We start from the raw sequence: 16,131 nt of genomic DNA on the forward strand, positions 1-16,131 counted from the left end.
GTATTTAAAACAAACCTACCCAGATTCCTTTTAAGATGATTAGGTACATAATTTGAGAGAAATTTGGCTGCTATTTCTAGCAGTTTGAAGGAATGTGCAGAAGTTTACTTGTTGGCTCTTTTATTTGCTTTGCTGTTGCCGTTTAGACCCAGATCAGTCCTCATCCAGTAGATCTATAGTCAAAAATATTCCAGCCATGACCACCTCATTCTAATTTTAAAACACAGTGTACCTACATCATCCAATGGTTTCTTCCATTTTTATACCAATAGAGAGTGATATAAGGCTTGTTGCTACTTCTAGCAGGTCAAAAAACCACCTAGATGCACCTTTGTTGTATTTCAGTGAATGCTTTGTTGATGAAACCAATGGTGCCTTTCGTGTCAATGTTTTAAGGCCAAACATAATCATGGGGTTAAGAAGTTCACTTTGCAGCCATATGGCTCTGGGTTCAATCTCTCTGCATGGAAGCTGGGTCAAGTGTATTCTATTGTAGCCTTGGCCAGATTAATGCCTTGTGAGTGGAGTTTGGTAAGATGAAAACTGTTTGTGTTTGTGAATGTGTTTATGTGCCACTGTCATGTAAACAACACTCGTGCCAGTAGATGTAAAAAGCACCCAATACACTCTGTGAAGTGATAGGCATTATGAAGGGCATCTAGCTGTAGAAACCATGCCAGAACAGACAACTGGAACCTAGCTGGCCAGCTCTAGTCAAAACCGTCCAACCCATGCCAGCATGAAAAACGAATGTTAAATGATAATGATGATGGTGATGAATGTGTTTGTGTATATGAATGTATTTGTCTCAGAGTGTGTTTGTGCTTGTTTATGCCAATAGGATTGTCTTTGTGTACACAAATGTGTGTGTATGAGTCTGTGTATATGAATGTTTGTGTGTCTCCATATGAATGTATCTGTGTTTGGGTATATGAAATGTTTCTACGTGTATACAAATATGCATGTATTTGTGTATATGAATGACAATTGCTTCATCGATCTCTGTCCCTTTCATCATCAGCATAAAAAAAATAACTTAGCAATTCAGTATCAGAGATCACTAAAATGAATACCAGATAAAAAGAAGTACAAAAAATTCACAGGATAGATTATAAAAAAAAAATCTTTGAAGGTGATTCTATAGCATGGCCATAGTCCAATGACTGATACTAGTAAAATAAATGAATAAATAACAAGAAGACAAACCAAATATTTTTATTTGTTCTTTGTTGTTTTCATAGGTTAAATATTTATTTCATTGTCCATCATAAAATGTTTACATGGCCTTTTTTTTTTTTTCTTTTTGGTAACCATTTTGACATTATGGCTTAAAAAACATCATTATTTAAATTAGAACTCAAAAGTGAACATTTTGCATTCAAAGAATTATTTACTGAGCTGGGTGTCAGTGTGTATTATATCATACTAAAAAATGTTTTAAAAATTAGTTTTCCACGACTGCTATATGCATAGTTTAAAAAAAAAAAATCAAAATAGTAATCAAGTTAAAAAATATATAATACACACTAAAATAGCGTAAGTGTTTGATGGGTTTGTAAATTTTTGAAAAATTACAAAAAAACATGGACTTAACCAAGCAATCAAAATGGTAGCTTGTAAGGTGTTAACTGGTAAAGTACTGGCTGCCACTGCCACTGTAATTTTATGTTAGTGTATGTAGTTGTGGGTCCTTGATCAAACCAGACTAGGTAAGGGGGAAAATGGGGTTTAGGGTTAGGGCTACAACAGCTGAATAAATCATCTGATATCGAGACATTTTGGATGAGGTTTCTTTCTGTTTTTCTTTTGATTTTAATCCGTTGTCTTTGTCCTTATCACCCACCCGACCATGCTCTTTCGACAGAAAAATAGAAACAAATAAATAAAAAAAAAATGTTTTGTTTTTTTCCAGTAGTGTGGATCATTTAGCTGCATTCATAATATTATTTCGTTTTTTCCTTGATTTTGTTCATTCCGATCCAGTTGAAAGAAATTATTACAAAGAAAGAAAAAAAATGAATTAACAATAAAAAAAAAAGTTCATATTCATATTTGCTTTTCAGGAAGCTGTTATGGGAACGCTTTCCTTTGGCTTGGTTTCTCCCAGTCTTTTCTGTCATCATTCAGAGAATTAATGACAAAATTATATATATATATATATATATATATGAAATATTCTTTTCTTCCTTCTCTAAATTTCAGTCAATTTAACAAAAGCCGATTGAGAAATTAGTTATTTTTCCTCCAGTTTTAGCACATTTTCTTTCGTTTAGATTCTATTATAAATATTTTTATAAATGTATAAAATTTAACAAAATTAAAATGCAAACTTGAAATATACTTAGATAGAAATGTATTTATAAATTCATTTAAAATAGTTTATTTCAGTAGATAGCCTTAAAATTTGTTAATTGACAAAAAGGTCTCATCTATTTTCATCTATGCACTATTTCAATGTTAATCTTACTAAAAAGATTGCAAAGGTGAGGAAAACAGGAGGCAGGGAAAGAAGAATGAACCATTTTAATCAAGGCTTTTAAGGACGGTTATCAAATGGAGTAAAAGATTAAAAAATTCACAGACTGAGTAAATTTTATAAGAGCTTTTACTTCTCTGATGTCCATATTGGCAGTGTTTTTAGCAATGATGTATGATGGGAGAAAGAGAGAGAAATTGAAAACAAGGGAGCAAGAAATTAAAAAAAAAACAGCATCATTAATTATTATTATTATTATCATTATTAATCTTGTTATTTTTTTCCAAAAGATTTCTTATTTTTCTAATGCTCTCACTGCACAATGGAAGAGGAAATCTGTGTCCACAAATTCATTGGGTTTTACCTACATGACATACCATAGTATTAGTGTGTGTATATGCACACACACACACACACACACACAAACACATGTATGATGACATCCTGATTTCATACTTGTCTGTATTTTTAAAATCCTTTTTTGTGACTCTATTATATGTCAGTTTGATTATATTTAATTATTGTTGTCATTATTATTATTATTATTGTCTCCTTCCTCTTTGATGGGATGTTATACAGGAGGTTACTGAACTTAGAAATAAATTAATTTCTTAGATAGCAACTTAATTGTCAAGCATGTATATATGTGTGTGTGTATATATATATATATATATATATATACATATATTATAAATTAACTACCAACAAAAATAATTGGTAAGCTAACTCAAAAAATCATCACCAAAATTTTTTCACCATGAACGGTTTGTATTTTTAAACCGAATGTAGTTTTTTCTGATGTTATATTTATTCCTGAAGATGTGTAAAGAAATTTTGATTTATTAAGTCCCTTAATGAATTCTTTATACTGAAATATATATTGAAGAAGCTAAATATGTTCATTTGAATATATACGTTTTTGCGTCGTAACTCCTTTATTATTATTATTTATATATATATATATATATATATATATATATATATATATATATATATATATATAAATATATATATACACATACATACATACATATATATATGTGTGTGTGTGATAGAACATAATGTATTAAGATTAGATCTTCAACACAACTTCTCAATCTACTGCTGCTGTTGTTGTTGTTGTTGTTCTTGTTACGATTAATATAGTTAAAAATATAGTAAACAAGATTCCTCCTAGCCTAAGTTGAATAGCTTTGTTGAAGACGGAAGAAAAAAAAAACATGGAAACAAAGTTGCCCTCACAATGGAGGGTAGCTTAAAAGATTTGATTTTCAAAAGCAAAACCAGAAGACAGCCATGTGATTTGTGATAAATTACAGTATCAAACTTTCTGTGTGTGTTTTAATTAGTGTGTATGAATATATGTGTCTATAGTTACTAGATGTTTGAAAACATATATTATAGGGTTTCGTACATCCGGTCTTACTATGAAAGTGTTTGTATGAAAGTTTAAGTTTCAATTGGAGGTTATAAGCCACAGCAGAAACGCACACACACACACACAAATACTTAATACACTGCTACAATATGATTGGATGAAGTACATTTATGATTTGAAACAGAGAGACCAACAGGTTTTGTGTGTATGTTATATAGTAAGTACATAATATACATGCAGATATATATATATATGCTCGTGTGTGTGTGTGCATAGAAGTATGTATATTTTATAAGACCGTGTTAGAATTTTGAACAACAGAAAAGTAGTAATAATAATAATAATGATAATAATAATTGGAAGGGCAAAAAACACATTTATTAATTTATTATGTTTTACAAGAAATAATTTAGGACAACTGGGTATTATGTGTGTTGTTGTTGTTGTTTTTAATTACATAGCTAATATAAACAATAAAAATTGAAATCGAATTCTTTCAGTAAATTCCCAAAGGTTTATTTCCTTATTTAATAAAAGATCATAGCCAAGGTGAGATAACTCATGTCAGAGGTGGGATGGCTGATACCAAAATAGGACAATTGGTAATGATATTAAAATCAAATTATTGTTGGACAGAGATTTCATCACAAAGCAGATATGGAGCCTTTATATATAATAGTTTGAATAAGAAAATGCTTCTTCCTAATCAATTTCCAAACTGTTAGTTTTCATTGTAGTAATAATAATAATAATAACGATATTAATATATACTGTGTGGTTTCTGTCACATCTTTAGTTGTCCCATCAGTATACAGTGTTGTCCTACCCCATCCACTCCTACCCAAGTCTGGCTTTGTCTTGGTGTTCTAGAATTATCTAGATGACCACAATGAGAGTAGAAAAATGTAAAAATAATTATAAAAAATTAGCATCTTCGTTCTTACCTGTTTCATTTTATTTTTATTTCAATTTTAATTGTTTTGTTTTACTAAATGTTGTAAAAGTTTTTTTTCTTTTTTTTTCAATTAAATATTTCTCTGAAATGCATTATTTTTTTATTATATATTTTAATTTAGACTTTTTGGGTTAAATTTTTCTCCCTCCCGCTTTTGTTTTTTTTTTTTTACATTTTTTCAGTTAAATAACAACCCAAAATGAGTTGATTGATGTTTATTTTTTTGGTTTGTTCTTTTGTTAAGTTTTTGATTTTGACTTTATTAATTCATTTTTTTTTTGAGCCAGTGAAACAGTGATGACCAGCGTATGGGGGTGAGTGGAGTTAGTGTTGTAACAAATAAACACATCCAAAAACCCCAAATAATTTCGACTAAAACACTACTACGCATTTGATCGACAGTTCAGGTGCAGTTGAAACTAGCAGCAGGAGAGATGAAATGCATTTCTAGTTCTTCATTAAGCAGATGTCCAATAGCCCCTAGAGTTGGTACAGTGTTTGATATTGAGGCCACCAATGGCTGCCTGTGACAGTTTCAAAGGACCCTGTTTGTTAATATAGATATCATTCATGCAACCAAAGAAATTAGTATCATGTAGTCCACCAGTCATTGCTTCAAGGTCTGGGACACCACCTGGAAAATTAACAAATAGTAAAAAGTAATTAATATAAAATCACAGTTTCAAAATATTACAATTTTTATTATTATTACTAGCAGAAGGCAGAAAGCTAGCAGTATCATTAACATGTCAGACAAAAGGCTTAGTAGTATATTTTTTGACTCGTTACATTCTAAGTTCAAATTCTGTTGTGGCCAACTTCATCTTTCATTCTTCTGGGATCAAAGAAAGAAATTACTGTCGAGTACTGGGATTGATGCAATCAATTTGCTCCCTCTCCTCAAACTTGCTGGCTTGGTGCCAAAATTGGAAAGATTTATTACTAGGAGAAAAATTATCTAATTAAGATCACACCAGTGATAAGAAGAGGAAATATTAGCATAATGAACATTTCTGATCTAAAAAAAAAGTTAAGGAAGAAAATCTTATAATTTGAATTAACTAAAATTAGAATAAGGACAATAAAGTATTAATAATGTAACTGCCAAGTTGTCCATTCATTGATTGTATTTCAGGTTAGAACACCAAACATTATGTATATTCAGGTGTAAATTATTTTCTTCATTTTTAGACAAAAAGTATAGAAACTTACCAAAATATATATTTCCATTAACATTCAACATCTGAAGAATTCCTTTTGAAGTTCCTCGGAATTGTTGACCATCTACAATCAGGTTACCAAAACGGCCAGTTCTGCAGAAAAAATATTTTGATAGCAGCTCTTATGAAGGTGTTTTAATTAGTTATTTCATGAATGGAGTGAGGAAGCAAATAGCAAGAATTATGACAAAGTGCAGCAAAAGTGTTTGGAATTCTGTGAACCTCAGAAAAATCTGACGATTGAGAAACATGTATTTTTCACATAGTCACATACCAAAACTATTTTAAACAATATAGTCATATTGTATAAAGTTAAAATCTAGGGTTATCAAGAAGATTTAGCATTGAGGCAAAAGAACAAGTTAACTATATATTAATTAAATTGTAATCTAAGCAGTTTATTTTTAAGTTGTGAAGATACCCATATTGTATGAATTTATAGGGGGTAAAAAAATTAAGGTTTATTTAAAGGCAATTAAAATGATCAGGTAGGGCAGAACACCATAGAAAAGGAGAACAGAACCAAGGGATAAAGCCCCGTTTTCCCAGGAATTACTGGGTATGTCAACAAGTATGTACAGATATATATATATATATATATTGTGTCCAGATCTCCAACCTTTAACCCTCAAACATCAATGACTGTAGTGTGTTCCTACCTGAGAGCTGTAATTGTATGAGGCACACTATCATTGACTGTAACATTAGACATGATTTCAGCTGGACCACCACCTAATTCATAGCTGAAAAGAAAGAAAGGTATTTTTAAATAACAACGACAACAATAATAATAATGTGTTTTAAGTGATTATTTGAATTAAAATTTTTTTTTCACATAACTTCATTTCATTTTGAACAACCTAGTGTGTTTATTATAATACCTATCAATGTTGACAGGGAGTTTCTTTGCCCAAGGAGTTGGGAAGATACTTGGCAAGAAATGGAAACAAAATTGAACGAAGAAAATGCATAATAATAATCCTTTCTACTATAGGCACAAGGCCTGAAATTTGGGAGAAGGGGCCAGTTGATTAGATCGTCCCTAGTGCAAAACTGGTTCATAATTTTTATCCTTAAATTGTTCAAGGACCTTTCTGAGCACAATGAGCTACTCAAAATTCTAACTGGGGCCCCATCTGCAAGGTAATGTGTTGTTTATCTTTATGAGATCACCATGTTATGCACATATCATTGTGGTTCATGTGTCTGGTGTACCCTCATCAGATGGGTAGTCATGATGGGTATATTGAGCTTTGTATATTTGTACCCCAGCAGCACTTTGATGGCATGTATTGCACTCTCACTCAATAATAATGGGTGATTAGGCCATATCCTACTCTTTTTAGACATTTTTAGATATACATACATACAAGTACAGGAATATATATATCCACAATTATTACAAAAACACACATGTAGATTGTTACAGCTGTACTGACCTGAAGACAACATAACCATCCTTCAAATAAATTGAGACATAGTCATTTCTTTGAAGATTTTTACCATGTTCTACTGCCTGCCAGAATAGTAATCCTTTAGATTCTGCAGTGGTAACTGTGAAAGTGACGTTTTCATTCTGTTTGGCATTCTGATGGGGGAGCCTTTTTAAACTGAACATTGCAAAGCCGTTACCAGTGAGTTCAAACTCAGAACCAATTTGAATTGCTGAAAATAAAGAGAACATGAAATAACAGTGAAGGTAAGCTGAATAGGTTTGAGGTCATTTATGCTTTGTTTGTAACTCTGAGATAACCCAAAGTGAGACGACCAATTATGAAAGTGTTCCAGTGATTGGTTGTACAAGCTACATCATTGATATCGATTACAAATTTTGGCACAAGGTCAGCAAGTTCAAAGGAGGGGGGTGTAAGTCAACTATATTAACCCCCAGAGTTCAAATGGTACTTCTTTTATCAAACTGTTTTGAAACAAACTTGCTTTGTAATAAGGTATCAATGACGATTTCTTGCCTTCTCTCAGCTGAACACAATGAATATATCAAAACGATGTTGTTTTTACACAGATCAGCATTTAGTTAAGTTAGCAGTCAAATGAGCCACAGTTGGGTTTATGACACCAAAATTTATCTTTGTGTAAAGGGATCTAACAATGGTAAAACAAAGATCTTTAAGGCATTGTATATCTATAGGATATTTAGTGAAACAAACCCTTCCTCTTGGATATTTGCTCACTCAGTGTAAGTTTTGAAAACTGAGAGCATCTTTGTTCTACAACATTGCAGAATAGTAACAAGTGTGGAAAAAAATGAGTAGGGAGAAAATTTGTGAAGGACCATATTCTGGGGCAGAAGAGATTGGGTATCATGATACTACAAAAATAAATAACTATAAAGAAAATTTACCATCTTTAATGTGTGATGCAGAACTCATTAAGGATACCTAGAATATATCATCCTGAATACTAAATACATTTGAGATAAAATAAAGCGAATGAGAGAATTTATTGAAAAATTTTCTTTGAAAAATAATAAATAACAACAAAAACTTTAGCTTTACCATTTTCACAATTGAGACCAATGAAACCAAGTTGACAGTCACAGCGGTAACCAGCACCGGTAACTGAGCAGAGGCCAGCATTTTGACAGGGGTTATTGGTGCAAATGTCAACCTTTGATTTACAACGCTGTCCTATAAAAAAAGAGCAAAAAAAGAAAGATATAGTTAAAAATATCAGTAAAAAAAATATTTGTTAATTTTACTTTTTATTATATTTAGTTTGAAGATGGAAAAGAAGAGAGGAGTGTTTATAACCTTTCTATGCCTTCCACCAGTGAGGATAGAAAAAGTTTAGGAGCATCAAAAGTCATCAATTAGAGAATATAAACAGTTCAAAACTAGAGAAAAGTTGGGTTGCCTCTGGCATGATCATATTTGCAGGTGTGACTATGTGATAAGTTTACTCCTCAAGCTCATAGTTTGGGGTGTTCAGCCCCACTGCATGCCACCTTGAACAAGTGTCTTCTGGGGCCAACCAAAGCTTTGTGAGAGGATTTGGTAGACAGAAACTGAAAGAAGCCCTTTGATTACATGTGTGTGTGTGTGTGTGTGTGTGTGTTTGTCTTCAGGTTTGTCCACCACTTGATGAGTAGTATTGGTTTCTTTATATTCCCATAACCTAGAACCAAACTAAAAAAGAAAATAAGTACAGGTATTTGTTCGACTAAACCCTTCAAAACGATGCCCCAGCATGGCCACTGTCCAATGACTAAAACATAAAAGACAAAATGTCTCAGTGGAGAATCAACTGACCTGAAAATTGTGGATCACAGAAACAGATGTATTCACTAATAGAGACGTCTTCACAGAGGCCGTTGTTCTTGCAAGGCTTCCTGTCACAGGGACGTTTTTCACCACAGTCGATGATATCGGAACTTTCTTGGGCATCTTTGATCAAATGGATTGATCTGTCATTGACTTCAAGCTGATGGAATGAAGAGGAGAGGAAAAATTAGTGAGTGAGTGATTGACTCTGGGAGAGTAAGGAGGACTGGGAAATGTCAGAGGAAGAAGAGAGATTAGAACATGATATAGAGGAAGAAAAAAAGAGTGGAGAAAGATAAACTCAAGGAGAGAGAGAGACAAAGAAAGAGAGAGAGAAAGAAAGAGAGAGAAAGAGAGAACAATTACATTAGAATTCAAATTCAGAACATAAGCAGATGAAATTAGGTCTACCTCTACCCCGGATTCCTTCAACTGTTTGGGAGTGGAACTTCTTCATACATCTCTCCTCATCCATCCGTAGTACATGACCATATCAGTGCAAACGTCTCTCTTGCACGCCACATCTGATGCTTCTCTCTGACAGCGCAAACGTGTCTCTCTCTCTCTCTCTCTCTCTCTCTCTCTCTCTCTCTCTATATATATATATATATATATATATATATATATATATATATATATATATATATATATATATATATACATGTTTTTTTGTAAATTCTCACTATATATATACATATGTATATATACATATGTATGTATATATATAATGCATAAATCTTTAAACAGGGACACAGACACACAAAAACACACAAAATGCTTGCTGGGAATGCAAAAATAACAAATTCAAAACTTCTATAAATGGAATAACGAGACAGTTGAAGGTTCAAGTATTAGTGTCACCTTCAACTGTTTTATATTGTTCTCATTGGGCAGAAGGGAAACTTACCTCTCCAATACATCCGACAAAACCAGTACTGATGCTTGTACCATCAGCAACTTTGTATTGTGGGTCAATTCCACCCAAGTACAGAGGCTGGCGCAGGTTTAAGCCAACTCGGCTTCCAGGTGAAGAATCTATTAAGAAGATAAAGAATTACACATGTTTATATAGATTTATATTAACGCAAACACACATATACCAATGTATATGTATATATCTATGTGTACATGTGTGAGTGTGTGTATATGTGGGTATGAATGTGAATATATATGTATATAAATGTATATATATATATATATATATATATATATATATATATATATATATATAGTAGTACAAACTATTGAATACAAATGGGTTATTCCATGTTTCTGACCTTCAGAAAACAAGCTCCAGGCCTGCACATATTTCCTCACTATGAAAATTACAAATGTAATCATCCGTAATTTATTTTATAATAAAGAATTACATTTATAAGTTTATATTTCGAGTAAATATGTACTGATATGAAAATTGTTTCTTCAAGAACATATAACATGAAAAAACCCATGCATAACCAATAGTTTGTATCATACCTTCTATATATATATATGTGTGTGTGAGTGTTACTTCAAAATTATATTACGTAAGTACAATATCTTTTGATATCCACAATCAAAACTTTTGTGGCATATACATATTATACAAATACACACACATTTATATATATATATAATATACATATATATAAACAAATATTGATAGATAGGTAGATAGATAAAGAGAAAGAAGTGAAAGATATACCAATGTATGTATTTTTGTAAGATAGTTTATTTTGTTAAATGAATATTAGTGACATTCCTTTGAAATAAAAAAAAAGAAAAGAAAAGAAATAAAATAAGCAAAGAGGAATAAATAAAAAGAAGAAAGTAATCAGGAAATTCTAAGAAACCAAAACAAAGACAAAGAACAAACAAAAAAGACAACAAAGAAATGCACAATCTTGTCCTTAAACCCTGCCCCCACCTGCCCCATCAACAGGGGGAAAAAGAATACAAAATGATAAAAAGCAAAAAAATTCAGAAATTTGTGTATGTGTGCATGCATGTGGATGTTTGTGTGTGATTTATTTGTTTTAGCCACTGCAGTTAAGGTCATTCTAGGGGAAAAACTGCCTCTGTGTATGTGTGTAGTCGAAGGATATTAGACAATTGAGTTAGTTTGTTAAAATTCAAGATGGTTGATCTCTCTTGCAAACACTGTCTCCTTCTCCTTCTCTTACTAAACTGAAAACAAAAATAAAAATAGTCTTCTGTTTTTACATCATTATGTTTATAATGTCCAACATGAGCTTGTGACAATTTTGGACAACCAAATGGATACAAAGACACCAATAATAAAACTGACACTGAAATTGGTGGTGTTGCTGCTATTGCTGTTGTTTAATTACAGGCCACACTTAACCAAATTTTGGCACAAGGACAAAAATTTCAAAGGATGATATAAGCTGATTACGTCGACCCCAGTGCTCAACTGCTTCTTATTTGATTGACCCTAGGGGCAGGAAGAGTAAAGTTGACCTCAACTGAATTTGAGCTTAGGACATAAAGAGCCAGAGGAAATGCTGTTGAGCATTTTGTGTGACATGCTAACATACACATAAGGTCATGAATTTTAGGAGATTTTCAGATGATAAAATCATCCTCAGTGCTTGACTTATACTTCAGTTTATCACCTTCAGAAGGCTGAATGACAAAGTTGCTTTTGGTAGAATTTGGAAGAAGTTGATAATTTGGAGGGTAAAGGTTTTGTGGTGGTGTAACAGTTAAAATATTTATTTGAATGATCTATATATTTAAATTTGTAAGATAAAGAAGGAATGGGCGACCACAAGTTAGTTGTCAAAACCATATGTTTTGAAGACCCACATGCTAGCTAGAGATAGAAGGAGAAACAGACCAACGATTAGAAGACAATGTAGCATGAGAAAGACAACATAAAAGGAGAAGAAAAAGAAATATAAATGGTTATTTCACACAAGTTGTAGACAAAAAGAGAAACAAAATATTAAACACAGACATTTTGGTCATTCAAGGTTAAAATTTTCCCCAGTTGTTAATTTTAGGAAATTTTGATGTATTTCCTATGGTTTTATATTAAAAAATTCAGGTTAATTCTGTTTGTGAAAACACATTTAGTTCTGCTGTAAGGTAAATTTGAAATTAAAACTACAAGTATATGTAAAAGAGAGGTGGAATGTAAGAGTGAGAAAGAAAGCTTGTGCATGGCAACTGAAAAATCACAATATCCAACATAATAGTGAATCAGCATCTTTGAATTGCTAAAATTACAAACTTTCTTGTTAGACTGAAATCAATCTAAAGATAGATATTTAGATTCATATCTTATCTCTCTTCAAGTATTACGGGTTTTAAACTCCAAAATTACTTTACAGCAATAATTAAAAATATATTATATTTATTTATATTCTCTGTTGGTTATTTATTCTGTATAGTTGTATTATATAATTAAAAATTAGTTAATTAATCAGAAGAAAGAATAACAAAAATAAAAATTATTGATTCAAAGAAACAACAAAATATGCAAGAACTTTTCCTCTGCTAATTAATTTTCCTTCTTCACTTCAAGGTGCATTTTCTTATTTTAATATATGAAATATTAGTTTATAAGTTTAGTTTGAAAAAATAAATAATTTATATTTAATTAATTTTAAAACAAGTTAAAACAAATTCTTTTAGAACTTCAAATTAAGAAGAAAAAAATTTCATTAATTCCTCGTTTTCATTGTTAACATTTATTTACCAACATGGTATGTTTAATGCAGTTCATGTTTAAATGCTTTAATCTTTTAAATAATAATGCTTTGTATGGTTAATTTTAAGGGAAAAAATAGAGATTAATTAGGAAAATATTTGTAGCTAGTTGTTTAAATCATATATATATATATATATATATATATATATATATATATATATATATATAGTTTAAACCAATAGCATTCATGGTATTAATGGTGTTAGAAATATCAACATTCATGAACAACATATTAAACTAAGAAACAATATGACTAAGATAAAATGTGATTCAGTAGAAACTTTTCCTGCTACCAGTAGCTACATATCATAAAGTTCTCAGTTTAGACAAATAGAGTGATATTTTACAAATGCTAGATTTGGACAGTTTGAATGGTAAATGGTTACAACAACAACAACAAACAGTAGCAAAGAAGATTAAACTGGGTTATGTTTTAACACATTACACAACTTGTTTGTTTAGCCCTTCAGCATTCAGATATGTCAATGAAATCATAAGGAAATTATGAAACAAAGAAAAGTGTGACATTTTATAAAATTTACTGAGAGTGGGATTTTTTGTCAAGGAGTAAAGTTAACATAGTACAAAACATAGTACAAGGTGAGTAGAGCTGGTTTGAAAAAATATTACAGATTAGGTTGGTTTGACTAAAAATTACAGATTAGGTTGGTTTGACTAAATATTATAGATTAGGCTGGCATGAATGCTAAAGGGTTATTTATTTACAAGGCACACTCCAGATAACATAGCAATCTGTTCAAGAAACACTGAACAAAAATAAACATAGAAAATAGAATGTAAAAGAATATAGAATCACAAAGTAACAAAAGAAAAATAAAAACAACACTCAAAAACACATCACAACACAAGCAAAACAAAATGGTAAGAAGCATGACAAATATCACTTTCCTATTGGCAAGCGGGGCAATTCATCATCAGCGGCTAGAAATAAAATGAAAGAAAAAGGAGATAATTCCTTTTGGGTTTTTCTTAAATATTTGTTACCTGATATAACTTCCAGAAATTTAGATTAAAACAAATGTTATCATTGTTGTACTTAATTTTTTAATCTATTTTCCTTAAATTAATCTGCTTCTTTAAGTCATCTTACATTTATGATTTAATAATATTCATTTTCTGTTTGTTTATTAATTAAACAGAAGAGCTGACTTAGCATATTTATATACCAGCAGAGTTCCTATAAGTTAAATTTGTCTATGGGTTACCTTTCTGTCTATCTAATCCCACCCAACCCTAAATTTAACAGAGATAAAAACTGAACTTTGTTTTAAAACTATTATAAATATTCTCCTGCCTATTTGAAATCACTCATTAATGAACTATTAAGTTAATCAAATATAGTAGCACTAAATGTAATGTTAAACATCATCACCATTTACATGTCCACTGTCCATGCTGGCATGGGTTGGATGGTGTGACCAGAGCTGGCTGCATCAGACTCCAGTCTGATCTGGCATGGTTTCAACTGCTGGATGCCCTTCCTAATGCCAATCACTTTACAGAAAGTGCTGGGTGCTTTTATGTGGCACTGCACAGATGCTTTTACATGAGGCTACATGGGTACTTTTATGTAGCATGACACAGGTGCTTTCATGTGACACCACACAGCTGCTTTTAAGTGGCACCACAAGGGCACTTTTATGTGGCTTTGCTGCGAGTGCTTTACACCACTAGAAGGATCAGTTTTAACGCATCTGCTGTGAGGTATGGGTCTCTTCTGCTGTGGGGAGCTCATAACAATATCCCTAATCATTAGTTAATCAACAGAAGGAAGCACCTTGTTATTGGAAACTTCAAAAATTACTTTTGTAACAAATTTGTAAAGTCCAATTCACAAACTAATATTTTATCCAAATAAAATATTTTACATAAAGGATATAAGATGAAGAGAGTTGTCTATATATTTTATGCACTTCTGCATACAATTAATGAGGCTTTATCCATATGTGGACTCATGCAATGTTGTAGATTGAATCTTTTGTGAATATTAGGAATAACGGCCTTCTTTGATTTCACTGTCAGGTAAATGGAGGAGGGTGTTGTAGAATAAAGAAGTATTTTATTTAGAAGGATAATGGAATGCTTGCAGTGGATGTAAACCTTACAAGCTTTCAAGACAGAAGTCCAATATCATTAGACCATCCTGCTTTTAATTGAATACGTTTCAGCTGTTTGAGACAATCATTTGGGGGATCTCACAAGGACAACATTTTAATCAGAAGCAGAGTCCACTATACCTAAGAGGGAGGAGAGCACAGCCTCTAAAAAAAGAAAAAAATCAACTAAATAGAAGTGCTATAATAAATTCAAAAGTTATCAACAGGGGCAAGAATGATTTGTGTTCTTTAGAAGGGAACACACTATTTAATCATATGTACCAGCAAGTTATATATATATATTATTTATTATTAAATTTTTTAAGCTATTTAATTCATTATTTTTTTTCCTCAGCCAGTTATTGGGAAAATTATTAAATATTTTATTCTATGTGATGGGTTTTTGCAAATATTTTTGAGATGGTGGAGTAGAGCAATTAATTTAGTAATATAGTAGAAATACATGAATAAAATAGATTATATTTAATTTATGTTCTAGTGGTATGTACTAATTCCATATAGTTTTACCTTTACTATTTAATGATACCCCAAAAAGAAATTACTATTACTCTTTCTAAGTATATAAAAACTAATACATGCAGCAAACAACAGGACTATTTCTACACATTACAAAGGCCTTTATAACTAATACGTACCATAACTAAAATCACTACAACTATCTGCTTGTTATATGTAGTAATACTGATGGAGGCAAATTCTGCTCTCAAGAATGTCGTGCAATATACTTAGAACATCTTTGACTTAACTATGTCCATACATGCATTTACTTTGAATTGTCAGCAATAATTGTATACATTTATTTATTTTTTTTATCTAATTAAAAGAAAATTAAGCAAAAAGAAAAAAATTCCAAGAAATATGAACTGAAATATATACAAGATAAGAAGTGTATGAGCATATATATATGCGTGTGCATGTATGTCTGAATTTCCAAACAAGAGGAAAACAGGCTCAGTACAGATATATAT

The 16,131-nt window shown here is 31.3% G+C and overlaps 1 protein-coding gene across 33 annotated transcripts in view; it reads right to left on the minus strand.

Moving 5' to 3' along the window:
• Positions 1–1,199: 1,199 nt before the first annotated feature.
• The window catches only part of LOC106879161 (basement membrane-specific heparan sulfate proteoglycan core protein), a 175,917-nt gene continuing 160,985 nt past the window's right edge, over positions 1,200–16,131 (minus strand). For 25 of the 33 annotated variants that reach the window (XM_089343084.1, XM_089343099.1, XM_089343102.1 and 22 more), the window contains 8 exons: positions 13,935–13,967; positions 10,218–10,345; positions 9,299–9,470; positions 8,546–8,677; positions 7,469–7,694; positions 6,689–6,772; positions 6,022–6,122; positions 1,200–5,443 (listed from right to left, as the gene is read on the minus strand). In XM_089343084.1, the coding sequence (XP_089199210.1) occupies positions 5,268–5,443; positions 6,022–6,122; positions 6,689–6,772; positions 7,469–7,694; positions 8,546–8,677; positions 9,299–9,470; positions 10,218–10,345; positions 13,935–13,967 (1,052 nt within the window). In that variant the 3' untranslated portion in view covers positions 1,200–5,267. The remainder of the gene's footprint in view (positions 5,444–6,021; positions 6,123–6,688; positions 6,773–7,468; positions 7,695–8,545; positions 8,678–9,298; positions 9,471–10,217; positions 10,346–13,934; positions 13,968–16,131) is intronic. The other 8 variants (XM_089343101.1, XM_089343096.1, XM_089343087.1 and 5 more) reach the window with 1 other exon arrangement.

Source organism: Octopus bimaculoides, chromosome 26, assembly GCF_046866305.1.
Source record: "Octopus bimaculoides isolate indiv1 chromosome 26, ASM4686630v1, whole genome shotgun sequence".
In the NCBI taxonomy this organism is placed as follows: Eukaryota; Metazoa; Mollusca; class Cephalopoda; order Octopoda; family Octopodidae; genus Octopus; species Octopus bimaculoides.